Source organism: Colletes latitarsis, chromosome 11 (genome assembly GCF_051014445.1).
Source record: "Colletes latitarsis isolate SP2378_abdomen chromosome 11, iyColLati1, whole genome shotgun sequence".
NCBI classification, from domain to species: domain Eukaryota; kingdom Metazoa; phylum Arthropoda; class Insecta; order Hymenoptera; family Colletidae; genus Colletes; species Colletes latitarsis.
This window is the reverse complement of record NC_135144.1, coordinates 7,408,631-7,421,002: the sequence shown is the minus strand read 5'-3', so window position 1 is coordinate 7,421,002 and position 12,372 is coordinate 7,408,631. Positions and strand designations below refer to the sequence as shown.

At 33.8% G+C, this 12,372-nt stretch overlaps 1 protein-coding gene across 7 annotated transcripts in view; it reads left to right on the top strand.

Moving 5' to 3' along the window:
* The window catches only part of Gw (trinucleotide repeat containing adaptor protein gawky), a 93,761-nt gene that overhangs the window by 59,159 nt on the left and 22,230 nt on the right, over positions 1 to 12,372 (top strand). For 5 of the 7 annotated variants that reach the window (XM_076776799.1, XM_076776802.1, XM_076776797.1 and 2 more), the window contains 2 exons: positions 1,333 to 1,699; positions 5,379 to 5,706. In XM_076776799.1, coding sequence (XP_076632914.1) covers positions 1,333 to 1,699; positions 5,379 to 5,706 — 695 coding nt within the window. Of the gene's footprint in view, positions 1 to 1,332; positions 1,700 to 5,378; positions 7,012 to 12,372 lie in introns of those variants that run through there. The other 2 variants (XM_076776801.1, XM_076776800.1) reach the window with 1 other exon arrangement.

Genomic DNA, 12,372 nt, shown 5'->3' with positions numbered 1-12,372 from the left:
TACCAATTTGTTGATGGAGGCTTCGTTAAAAAGTTATTAACAATTAAACCAAAAAATTTCAAATCGTTCTGAAAAAGTTATTTTCGGTTGCAGGGGTCAATTACAATCATTTTTGGTGAATAGACGTACCTCTGAAATTCTACCCATTTTCGAGAAAAAAATTCGAGAAGGTGTGAAATTTTTCGACAAAATTAAAAAATTTCAAATCGTTCTAAAAAAATTATATTTAGTTACAGTGGGCAATTACAATCATTTTTGGTCATTATACATACCCCCGAAATCCTATGCATTTTCAAGAAAAAAATTGTTTACCGAAAATATAATTTTTGGCCAGAAATGTCTGCCTTAATTTTCATGCGAATCTTTAAAACGTCATAACTTCTGAACGGATTGGACGATTTTAATGTTTAAAAAAGCAAACGACGCGTATTTTAGTGTACAATATGTAGAAATTCTAAAAATATTCGAAAAGTTGTTCCTTGACTCCTCAAAATGAGAAAAACCTCATAAAAATGGTCCAATTTTCAAACAGCCATAACTCCTACAATAGTGAATATATTTCAATGAAACTTTTTTCTGAAGTAGAGCTCATGGGTACCTCCAAAAAAGTATTAGACAACTTTTCTGTAGGGCGTCAAATAAAATTATTAAAAATAAAAAAGGAATTTTTAAGAAAAATCGACAGGGGGTAGGTGTCTAAATTTCTCGGCGAAAAAAAAAATTTCAAATCGTTCTAAAAAAATTATTTCTAGATTCTGGGGTCAATTACAATAATTTTTGGTGAATAGACATACCCCCGAAATCTTACCCATTTTCGAGAAAAAAATTCAGTATTGGCGGAACTTTAAACGTTAATAACTTCTTAACGAAGCCACCATCAACAAATTGGTATTCTTGATTTTCGTTTTATTTTGGCCTCTAAAATCTCCCATTAAAATTTTTCCCAGGGGTGGCCTAACACCCTGTATATTAAAATAGAGAAATCCGAAATATCTCAAATAATTTGTGTTCTATGTAAATTTAAATATGACACTCAATTTGGATAACCCTATATCAAAAGTTTCGAATCATTTTTCTCGTAGTACATGCTGAACTTTCGTTAGCACTGTACATCTGAAGCTAACATTTCTATCGTATGTTTAATCTTTTGACTGAGTTAATATCTTTTGAACGCTGTTCATTTTATAAACAAGATCATGTAATGCGTCGTTTATTGTGAGTTAGTGGGGCAGTTGCACCGTTCGAATGACGCGTTTCGTAGTCAAAAGATTAAAATAAATTATTTCTATCGTGTCTGAAACTAATTTGAAAAGTGGTAAAAATTGATTTCAGCTCAAAAAATACTTGGGGTGAATCTGCTCCACCACCGACTGCAGTCACTTCGGAACTCTGGGGAGCACCAATGAGTAAAGTTCGTGGTCCACCGCCAGGTCTAAGTAGCAAAGCCACAGGAAATACGAGCAACGGCTGGGCAGGTTTTGGCACTGTCGGCAGATCGTCCAGTTCTTGGGGTTTTCAATCAAGCTCAAATGCTGGCTGGGTTTCCACTTGGTTACTACTCAAGAATCTGACGCCTCAGATCGATGGTTCTACGTTAAAAACTCTTTGTATGCAGCACGGTCCTGTTCAGGACTTCCGCTTATATCTTAATCATGGAATTGCATTAACCAAGTATTCGTCAAGAGACGAGGCTATTAAGGTTTAGTATTTTATATATATATATATTTTTATGATATATTCATTTTCTGATTTATGCATACATAGCAAAACATTTAAAATCGTATTATCTGAGAGAAGTTATAACTTCTTGAATCAAATATGTAATTGTCGTAATTTCCTTTTGTGCGTATGGCAAATTAATTAATCTTGTGTATACTGATCTTTTTATTGGTATGTATGTTTGACTCGTTAAATTATATGGCACGATAATTTGGAAATATTTTAAATTACTTTTTACGACATAATATTTAAGGGGATATTCTACCGTAAACCTCTTAAAAAATCAATTCTATTTTGTTTTAAGTTTTCTCGAAGAATTTGGTTTGGAAAATGTATCTACAAAATCCTATATCCAAATTTTTTGTTTGTTTCATAAATTTTTAGTCTGCAAACATGGTATAAAACTTTGAACACATTTTTTTCAAAACCATATTATTTTAACTGATTTCCATGATATTTCAATATCTTCCTGACCGATTGCCACAAAATTTGGTAAACACCTTTAGTATCCACGTTATTACATTCCGTACTAGAATTAATTTACTATCTTATACGGGATGTTCGACCATCCCAGGGAAAAATTTTAATGAGTGATTCTTTAATGGGCTCTACTTCAGAAAAAAATTTCAATGAAATATATTCACTATTATAGGAGTTATGGCTGTTTGAAAATTGGACCATTTTTATGAGGTTTTTCTAACATTACGAGATCAAGGAACAACCTTTCGAATAATTTTTTTAATTGCTACATATTCTCCACTAAAATACGCGGCGTTTGGCTTTTTGAACATTAAAATCGTCTAATCCGTTCAGAAGTGACGGTGTTTTAAAGATTCGCATGAAATTTACGGGAAGCATTTCTGGCTTCACATTAGATTTTAGGTAAAGAATTTATTTCTGGAAAGTGCGTAGGATTTCGGGGGTATGTCTATTCACCAAAAATGCTTGTAATTGGCCCCTGTAACTAAATATAATTTTTTTAGTATGATTTGAAATTTTTTAATTTCGTCTAAAAATTTCAGTACCTACTCAAATTTTTTTCTCGATAGTGCTTAAGATTTAGGAGTATGTCTATCTACCAAAAATGATTGTAATTAACCCCTGAAACCGAAAATAATTTTTCCGTGAATGATTTAAAATTTTTTAATTTAATTTTTTTTTAATTTTTTAACGAAGCCTCAATCAATAAATTGATATTCTTGATTTTCATCTTATTTTGGTCTCTAGAATATCCCATTAAAATTTTTTCCAGGAGTGGTCGAACACCCTGTATATAGATGCTAATAATAATATGCATATGTGTTTCCAATTTTTATGTTTACAATGTTTTTACAATAAATATCATCCCTCTGTGCGTATCTCTAGTAATTGAAAAATAAAGTAGTACAATAATTTATTAATAAATTTACTAATTTCATTCATGTTTATTTTAATTGTGTTTATGTTAATTGAGGTAGCACAAAAATAGAAAACAAGTAATTTATTTATTTAAAGATAAACAAATTTTTTATTTTTTCCTCCAAATTTTGGACTTGACCAAAAATGAGCCATTTATAGTGGCTGGTACTTTATCCACTGAACCATCAGCCTCTTGTAATAAAGTATTACTACATACGTATAAGACGGTATGCATAGTTTTAATGTTAAGTATCTAATAAGTTATTAATCATAGGTCCCCAAAACCGGGTACCAATATCTTCAGCTTCTTAAGATCTATCACTGTGCTAAAACCAATTAAAAAATCAGCGTTACACCTAGAGACCTCTCCTTGTTTGAAATGATGCCGCGTGTGATAGATTTCAAAGCAACCATTCACACACAGTTTCACATCACTCTTTTCACAATATCTTGAGTGTTTCTTTTTACCTCCTTTTGTACATACTACAATATCTTTGCAGATTTAATTTTGTCCCCATCGGTGCATTTTTTCAAATAAAATGTCGTTCTGTTAAACGAGGTATTGTATTGATTTCCGTTGTTGTGCTCTACTTCGTATTTACTTCACGAAACTTGAGAAATGTTTCTTCTATCCGCGTCATTCTAAATTGTAATTGACTTAAAGGTTGAAGGAATTGATCTTTGTGATCAACTATCTAAGATTACCTATTATAATCTAAGACATAAATAGTATTCTGTATTTTTTTTGTTCTCAAATCTTTATTATGAAATGTGGATATAAAAATAACACATTTTTAATTACACCATTTTGTAATACCAACTAAACCGATTATTTCACATTTGTTCAATTTAGTTTCCTTCATTTTCTTCGAAATACTTGTTCCATTTATTCTTAGCATACCTACATAGTCTGTTTTACATTGTTTCAATAAGATAGCTAATGCCGGAAAATTATAAAAATATTGTCATACAGTTTATTATTTCTGGTATCGTGTAAGAAATGGGTATAAATCCCTGAACATTTTCTTGAATAAACTAAAGTGGATTAATCCACGACTAACTCGGACCATAATCATTGATAATTTTTGACGAGTATGCCACTTATGACAAAATTACTAGTTAAGAAAACAATTCTAGATGAAACTGTATGTATAAATAAGGGGGAACTGTCAAAAATAGTAAAACAAAACAAAAATAACATGGATCATTTCTTCACACAGTTGTATAAGTCAGATAATACCATCTTAAGTATTTATAAACGTAAATCTGCCAGAAAAGTATTTCGTTTAAGTTCAAGATATAATTTTGTAAAGATTGAGGATACTAATAAACATATTAGAAAATATTATAACAAAACTAAATTTGGAGTGGATATTGTTGGTACGCAAGTATGTATAATGTAAAAGCAGCATCTCGGAGATCGCCCTTGCAAGTTTTTTTATAATATTTTAGCTCTAGCACTAATCGATTCATGAATACAACAGGCACAAATATAATTGGAGAACATTTTTATTCCGACTGGCGGAAGAACCAGCAAGCGAATATAAGAATGGAAAAATGTTTACGCAGTAACAGTAGTTCAATAGATCGACTGCATTTCAGGAAACTCAAAAAAAATTTCTAATATGCGCTAATTGAATGTAAGAAGTATGTTTGGAGTGTTCATAAAATTTTCTCACACTGCTAGTATACAGGGTGTTTGGCCGCCCCTGGGAAAAAGTTCAGTGGAAGATTCTAGAGGTCAAAATAAGACGAAAATCAAGAATAGCAATTTGTTGATTGAGGCTTCGTTAAAAAGTTATTAAAGTTTAAAGTTCCGTCTGTAGAACGGGAACTTGAAAACAGCTGCGTACGCGCGATAGTGGCTCTCACTCAGAAAACTGTAAGGCTGTCGATACGTCAGTGAGTAGAGTCTCTCATGCTGAGTGAGAACCACTAATACGCGCATGTAGCTGTTCGCAGTGTTGCCGTTCTACAGGCGGAACTTTAAACGTTAATAACTTCTTAAAGAAGCCTCAGTCAACAAATTGGTATTCTTGATTTTCGTCTTATTTTGGCCTCTAGAATCTCCCTTAAAAATTTTTCCCAGGGTTGGCCGAACACCCTCTATATTTATAGAATAAATTAACTTTTGGCAGTAAATCATGGTGTTCCTATAGAAATTCCGTCCGTTGTATTTATGACTGACAGTGTATATTTAAAACGATGTGAAAGTGATACGAAGAAAACAGTTACTAAGAGAAATTTTTATTATGTTCCAGGCACAAGGTGCTCTGAATAATTGCGTCTTGGGCAACACAACAATTTTCGCAGAATCACCAGCCGACAGCGAGGTACATACTCTGCTGCAACAACTAAGTCATGGAGGTCAACAGCAAGCAGGCGCGACAGCTGGAGCAGGTTGGGGTCTGCGACCATCGAACAAAACTGGTCCACCACCCGACACATGGGGTGGCAGTTCCAGTCAATTATGGGGTGCTCCACCGAGTAGTAATTCTCTTTGGAGCAACGCTGGCATCGACAGCAACGATCAACAACGTACTACGCCCAGTTCTCTGAACTCGTACTTACCCGGAGATCTTCTGGGAGGTGAGTCGATGTAGAGTGCCGCATGGAGGAGCGGTATCACTCGTGCGACGACCAAGCATTCTTCACGATACGTCAATTATATTGCGCATTGTCAGGCGGGCCGGTTCTCACGAATATAAGTTACTTAAATCAGTGTCGCGTATGTGTACACCCCAATACGACGCGTAATTCCGGCTGTAACAGGGATCTAATTTGATTTCTTTTCAACGAATGAATTTATGAGGGAGGGAGTATGGTTATGAATTTTAAGGCTTTCGGTGTGCGCCGTGTTTTCTCGACGGTTTAGGGTAGTAACCGACTACATTTAACGATGCGCGTAAAAATGTTGTTATTACTGCGCGTACTATGTGATGACCGCGTACCATGTTGTTTTAAACCTTCAATTAGTATTATCATTATATTGCTTATGTTGCAACTTTTTGGTGTTTCGGTATTTTAAGATAATACTAATTACATCCGTCAATATGCGCGTATATGTACATAGCTAGTGCACATACGTATCATTTTCGATAGACACATTTCATGAAGTTTCAATTATTGAATTAGTATTATTCTTCCTGTGCAGGTCGCGTTTTTATTAATATATGTCTCAATGATATTCTTTGCTAATATTCCGTTTATTCAACAAACATGTATTATTAGTATGTTTCATTGTTTAAGTTCGTAATTCAGTATGCTACAATTCTTCGATGTTTTAATATTCCTTAATTCTTATTTATTACTGCGCGCGCATAATTTCTATAATGCAATGTTTAATAATCAAACGTGTATACAGTAATATGCTAGTGAACGTTCATCTTGAAACGAGTACTGTGTTGTATTTTTCGATATTTAGTATCTGTTGTTGTTTTAATCTAGTAATGGAATCAATGCCATTAATGTGTATTTTTTATATACGCGTTGTATTTAACAAACTCATATTACCTATATTTTGATTCGTAAATTAATATAACTGATACAATGTTGTATGCGCATTGTCTTTTTTAACGTTTCAAATTTACGATACGTGCAAAATTTTGTATTTACAATGTCATTCGTGACGCGTGTACTCTGATTTTCGAGTATTGCATCAGTGTGCATTACAATTTTGCTTCAATTATGGTAATCTATAATGTAGTAGAAAGTGCGCGCGCACGTGATCAATATTAAAACATCGATGTGCAAACAGTTTAATTAAAATAATATAAATTTCAACTCCTGTTGTGTATTCTGGGAATTGAAGCACAAACGATATAGAAAAGTAAAAAACTATGCGTATACACCGCAGCCATTAGCTGTGACAAAAAAAAAAAAAAAGAAATAAAACGTCGGCTGCTTTTAAATGTGACGCTGCCAACCCTTTCTTAATAATGCGCGTGTAAGAAAGTATAAATTATGATTGATGGTCTCACGAGTGTTCCACTTTTTTGCTCTGAACAGTTTTCTTTAATCGAGACTGCAATGCGTATTATATATCAAACGTAGACTGTACCAATCTAATCAAAACAGAAAAAGTGACAAAAAGGAATAAGATATAAATGAAACAAAAAAAGAAAAAGAGAGGAAGAAATAAGAAGAATGAAAGACCTCTTAAGGAAACTAAGCGAGGACCGCGTCGATGCTACGGGCTATACCTACCTCTTCCATTAGCACCGGAGATAGAGAATCGACTTTTTAGTAGAATTTTAATCAGTTTAAACGTAATGATAGCAAGAACCCCTTAGATAATTATTGCTACTAAGAATACCAGAAACAACGCGAATAGTAGTTATTGTTATATGTTATCGTAACTATTAATGGCTTGAACGTTTGTTGATGAAATTGTATTCAGTTTAACAACAACGAGTTAAATATTAATTTAAATAGTAATCGTTAATTTATGTTATATTAATTGATTACTATTGTTATCATTAATTTTTACGATACGAAACATTAATTACCATTCATTACTGTGTTCGACTATATCGTTCGAGTCTCGATAAAATTTTTGAAAGCTATTTGATTCGACTAAAAATCGATTCTTCATCGACAAATGCCCAGAAACCTTTAAAGGGGTAGTATATCGGGGTCCGAGTTCTTGCGACGACAACAAAAACGATACCAAATGTTATCGCAATAACGTAAATTTTATTCTATATTAAATCTAAATGCCACCTGTCGTGCCAATGTCCAGCGTGTCTCTTTACCATTTACTAATTATAGAGTTATAACGAAAATGGCAATTCGATGTTTTTTCTCTAGCTATCTTTGTCTGCCTGCCTATCTGTGTGTCTGTCTCTATCTCTCTCTATTCTTTGTAAAGTGATTGATATTGAGGAGAAATATACCACTTCCCATTGGTTGATATACGTAAGAGATCATACTCAGAAAAAAAGTTCATACATATGTGAAATTTTAACTTGAAATTGAAAATCAAAGTTTCTTTTCGCGAAGAATGTTTCGAATTTTCGAGCCAAAGGTTTTGATAATTACTTAGTGACGGAAAATTTATTTTGTTAGAACAATTTGAATTCTTTTTTTTTCATCTATTTATTCTTCAATATAATGTAATTAAAATGTTATCAGCATGTAACAAAGATTATTCTTAGGTGCGTTACAGCTTAAATCCAATCGGTACAGTGAAATATAGTACAATTATTATACAATGTTACTAGCTTTTTCAATTGTTGGTTGTATAAGATGAGAAATAATTATACGTAATATAATTGAATTTCTCACGTAACTAGAAAAAGCGAAATGGTAACGAGCTTACATTTACTACATAGTTTTTGTTGTGTCATCGACAGAAAAAAAAACATTAAAATATTAAATCACAACGGTGGTAGTCATTTTTACTAGTACTGCGCAGGTACTTTCGAAGAATAAATAAAGTTATAATAACTTCGCGTATAACATATGACAGCTTAGTACCATATACTATTGAAAGCTAGTTGACGGGTTAGCACATGGGCAAGAGGAGTTACAGGCTTGCTCCGCCCGTCCATACCTTTGATCAGAGCTGTATAACTGGCAGCCCAGTAGCCATGCTTGGCTATCACGTTTATTCCATTTCCTTCGTTCGTAGCATTATAGCTCATCGTGGAAGTTCTCCTTACTTTCGTCTAAAGTGATAATGGGACAGCCCTCGATGAGCGATAGTGAAACTAACATTCGATCCGTATATTGATTTTATTTTGTTTGTGTCGACACATAAAACGGAACGGAGCGTGGGGAGTGGCTAACGATAGGGACGTCGAAAATATTGAAATTATACTACGTGGCTATGGAACCTGCCAGATGTTCTGCAGCTCTGCCTTAGACGGTCTCGAAGCCTCCAGATATGCCACACGCTGACATAATAGTAGGATTTCAATATCTGCAAAGAATATGAAAATCCTACTAATGTCGCGTTGATACGTTAAGTTGATACAGTAAAAGTTGGATATATACCCGACAATTTAGGACTCCAAGCCTGGCGTTCATGCAGTAGATGAATCGATTCTAATTATAGGAATAGCTCGAATCGACTGTCGAACGTAGAAAAGGACGGACGAGTAAAAGAGAAGGTCCTTCTTGGCTGCCAAGCTTTGTGGTGTGTCAAGGGGAATCTCTTCTCAGTGGTGGGGATGAACACAGAGTATTTATTCTGTAGGTCAATTCGGGTATATATATAATGTTTACTGTATTTAACAGACCGAATCTGAATGCGTGGCAGTTATCGAGGAGTAATTGTAACTGTTCAACCAATAATGAACATGCGTATGTGCCGTCTTTATGTGTGTGGCTGCGAAGATTGGCCCACTACACTATGCTCAATAACACTCGTTTGTCAAGATACCAGCTTCCAATAGTATATATTATATGTATAATACATAACAAATATTGCGTTTAGGACTAATATGAGTCTTATTTGATTATTTTACTTTATCTGCAAATGGATTTCATTATCTATTGTTGAAAATGGTAATGTTCTACGTCACTATGAATTAATTTAAAAAAAAAAAAAAAAGCAAAAAAAAAACAAAAAAAAACAAGAAGAAATAAACCTCGAAAATTCGATAGATTAATCAAGGAAAACAAAGTAAGACGTTGACGATAGTGTACATTTCTGATTGGACCATTGGGAGGGAGGTTTGATGATACAAGAGGGGTGAAAATGAGATGTAGAATTGAGGTCTATAGGCGACGCCTTATGAAGTCTCATCGCCTCCTCCCCCTCCGTTGCGTGCGTGTGTGTACATGGACGATTTGTGCGGCATCTTGTGCATACATGCATATGTGTATATGCGTTTGCTTGTACGGTGCGTGCATGTGTGCGTGTATGTGTATGATTTCAACGTCAAAGTACCTGAATGGACTGATAACCATACCGATGAGAAAAAAGTGTTTATTCATTGCACAATATTTTTTTCCTGATATTTTGAAGTACATCATTACGCCCTCAGACCTGCAGTCTTGTTCAATTAACAAGACTGAAGCTCCTTTTTACAATCTGCCATGCAGATAAAACAGATCTTGCGGTTCCGCAAAAAAGCATGTGAGCATAAAACTTTAATCTCTATCTATGTCAAGTGCCGATGCATTTCTCAAATACTGGTGTGAAATTCGATAGATTTTCTAGGGTTGTTATTTTTCAGGACTTCTTATTATTTGAGTATTCAAAGTTTTGATCATTTTGTGTATTCCACATTTTATTGATACATAAAAATTACCATACAAATTTGAGCCATTAACGCTCGACACATAAATCAAACTGTTTTTCTTAAATCAGAAAAAATTAGGTTACTATATATTTGTAAATAAATGAAGGGATCAAAAAGATTTGGTAAATTTCGTTTTGGGACTATCTGAAATTTAAAAGGTTACTTCTTTAAAATCAAAAGTTTGAAAAACATATATGTTAGAATTTCCACAATTATTCAAAAAGTTGTAGGATGTAATAAATTTATGTATAGTCTTCAGTAGATGGGAAATTATTGATAGATGTGTAAGTAGATAGAAAAGTACTTAAAATATAAAAAATTCCCAGTAGTAAGTTTGGAAACCAAAGAAAGTCGGTACTAAAAAACGTTTTTTACCAATTAATAATTGACGTTGGTAATAAAAGCAAATGCTGTATGGACAAAGATTGTATTATATAGACTGACAAGTTTATTCAGTCATAAACATTAAATTTTTTTTTATATATAGTAAAAAGCTTACACGTTTATATTACACCAGAAGCAATGTCGTTTTTATTACTCAATGTGTTTTATTCAGATCTTAATTATTCTCTTCAAAGTATCCTTCGAAGAAATTACATTTAATAATCTAACTTTATATGACATCACTAAAAAACAGGTGAAATTTATAGAAGAAGGATGTACACCTAACAATGCCCATTTTGTAATATTTTGAAGGACGCTTATTAATATTTTGTCTACTTTTTAATATCACTGCTAATAATGTTAGTGTAATAGTATTCACTTACTAAACAACTTGTTAGAAAGCTCACAAAAGCTAAATAAGTAAATTATACAACTTTAAATATACATTATATCACGTATTTGTCTAAAAAAACAAAAAAACAAAAAAACAAAAAAAAACAAAAAAATTAAAAGAAAAAAAGTATTGGCGCTTCGTGTCGCTGTCCCAAAAGACTTCCACCGAGTGCAACGTGAGTTGGTACTATGTTATTCCAATGCGAGTAGTTAGAAAAGAAATCTAAAATCTTTGTAAGGGTCTATTAAAACTTAAAAATGCATTTTCCTTAGTTCGTTTCTTCGACACTATATTTACTCTGATTATACCTGAAGACTAACTATATTTAAACAGAAATATATTGTTCTGCAATTTATATTCTTAGATAAATAAGCCCTTTCTTTTGTTTATTTCTAAATAAGTCCTTCACCGAAGTCTCTATATAAGTAGAGTGGATTTCAGGTGTTTCGGTAATATAATTTATGAAATTTATATTCTAATGCTTGTGAAAAGCTGCCTCTGTAACTCATCGAAATTAGTTCATGATAAGCTTCTATTCAGATATCTCAGGTTCCATGGAACCATTGAATTATAACAATAATAGTGCACGTAATAAAAATAATAAAAATAATAAAAATACTAATAATAATAATAATAATAAGTAGTAGAAGTAGTAGTAATAGTAGTAGTAATAGTAGTAGTAGTTGTAGTAGTAGTAATAATAATAGTAGTAGTTGTAGTAGTAGTAGTAGTATACCAGTACCAGTACCAGTACCAGTACCAGTACCAGTACCAGTACCAGTACCAGTACCAGTGCCAGTACCAGTACCAGTGCCAGTACCAGTGCCAGTGCCAGTGCCAGTGCCAGTGCCAGTGCCAGTGCCAGTACCAGTACCAGTGCCAGTACCAGTGCCAGTGCCAGTGCCAGTGCCAGTACCAGTACCAGTACCAGTACCAGTACCAGTACCAGTACCAGTACCAGTACCAGTACTAGTGCCAGTATCAGCACAAGTACCACTACCACTACCAGTACCAGTACCAGTGCCAGTGCCAGTGCCAGTGCCAGTGCCAGTATCAGTACCAGTAACAGTACCAGTACCAGTACCAGTACCAGTACCAGTACCAGTACCAGTACCAGTACCAGCACAAGTACCACTACCAGTACCAGTGCCAGTACCAGTACCAGTACCAGTGCCAGTACCCGTGCAAGTACTAGTACCAGTACCCGTGCGAGTGCCAGTACCAGTA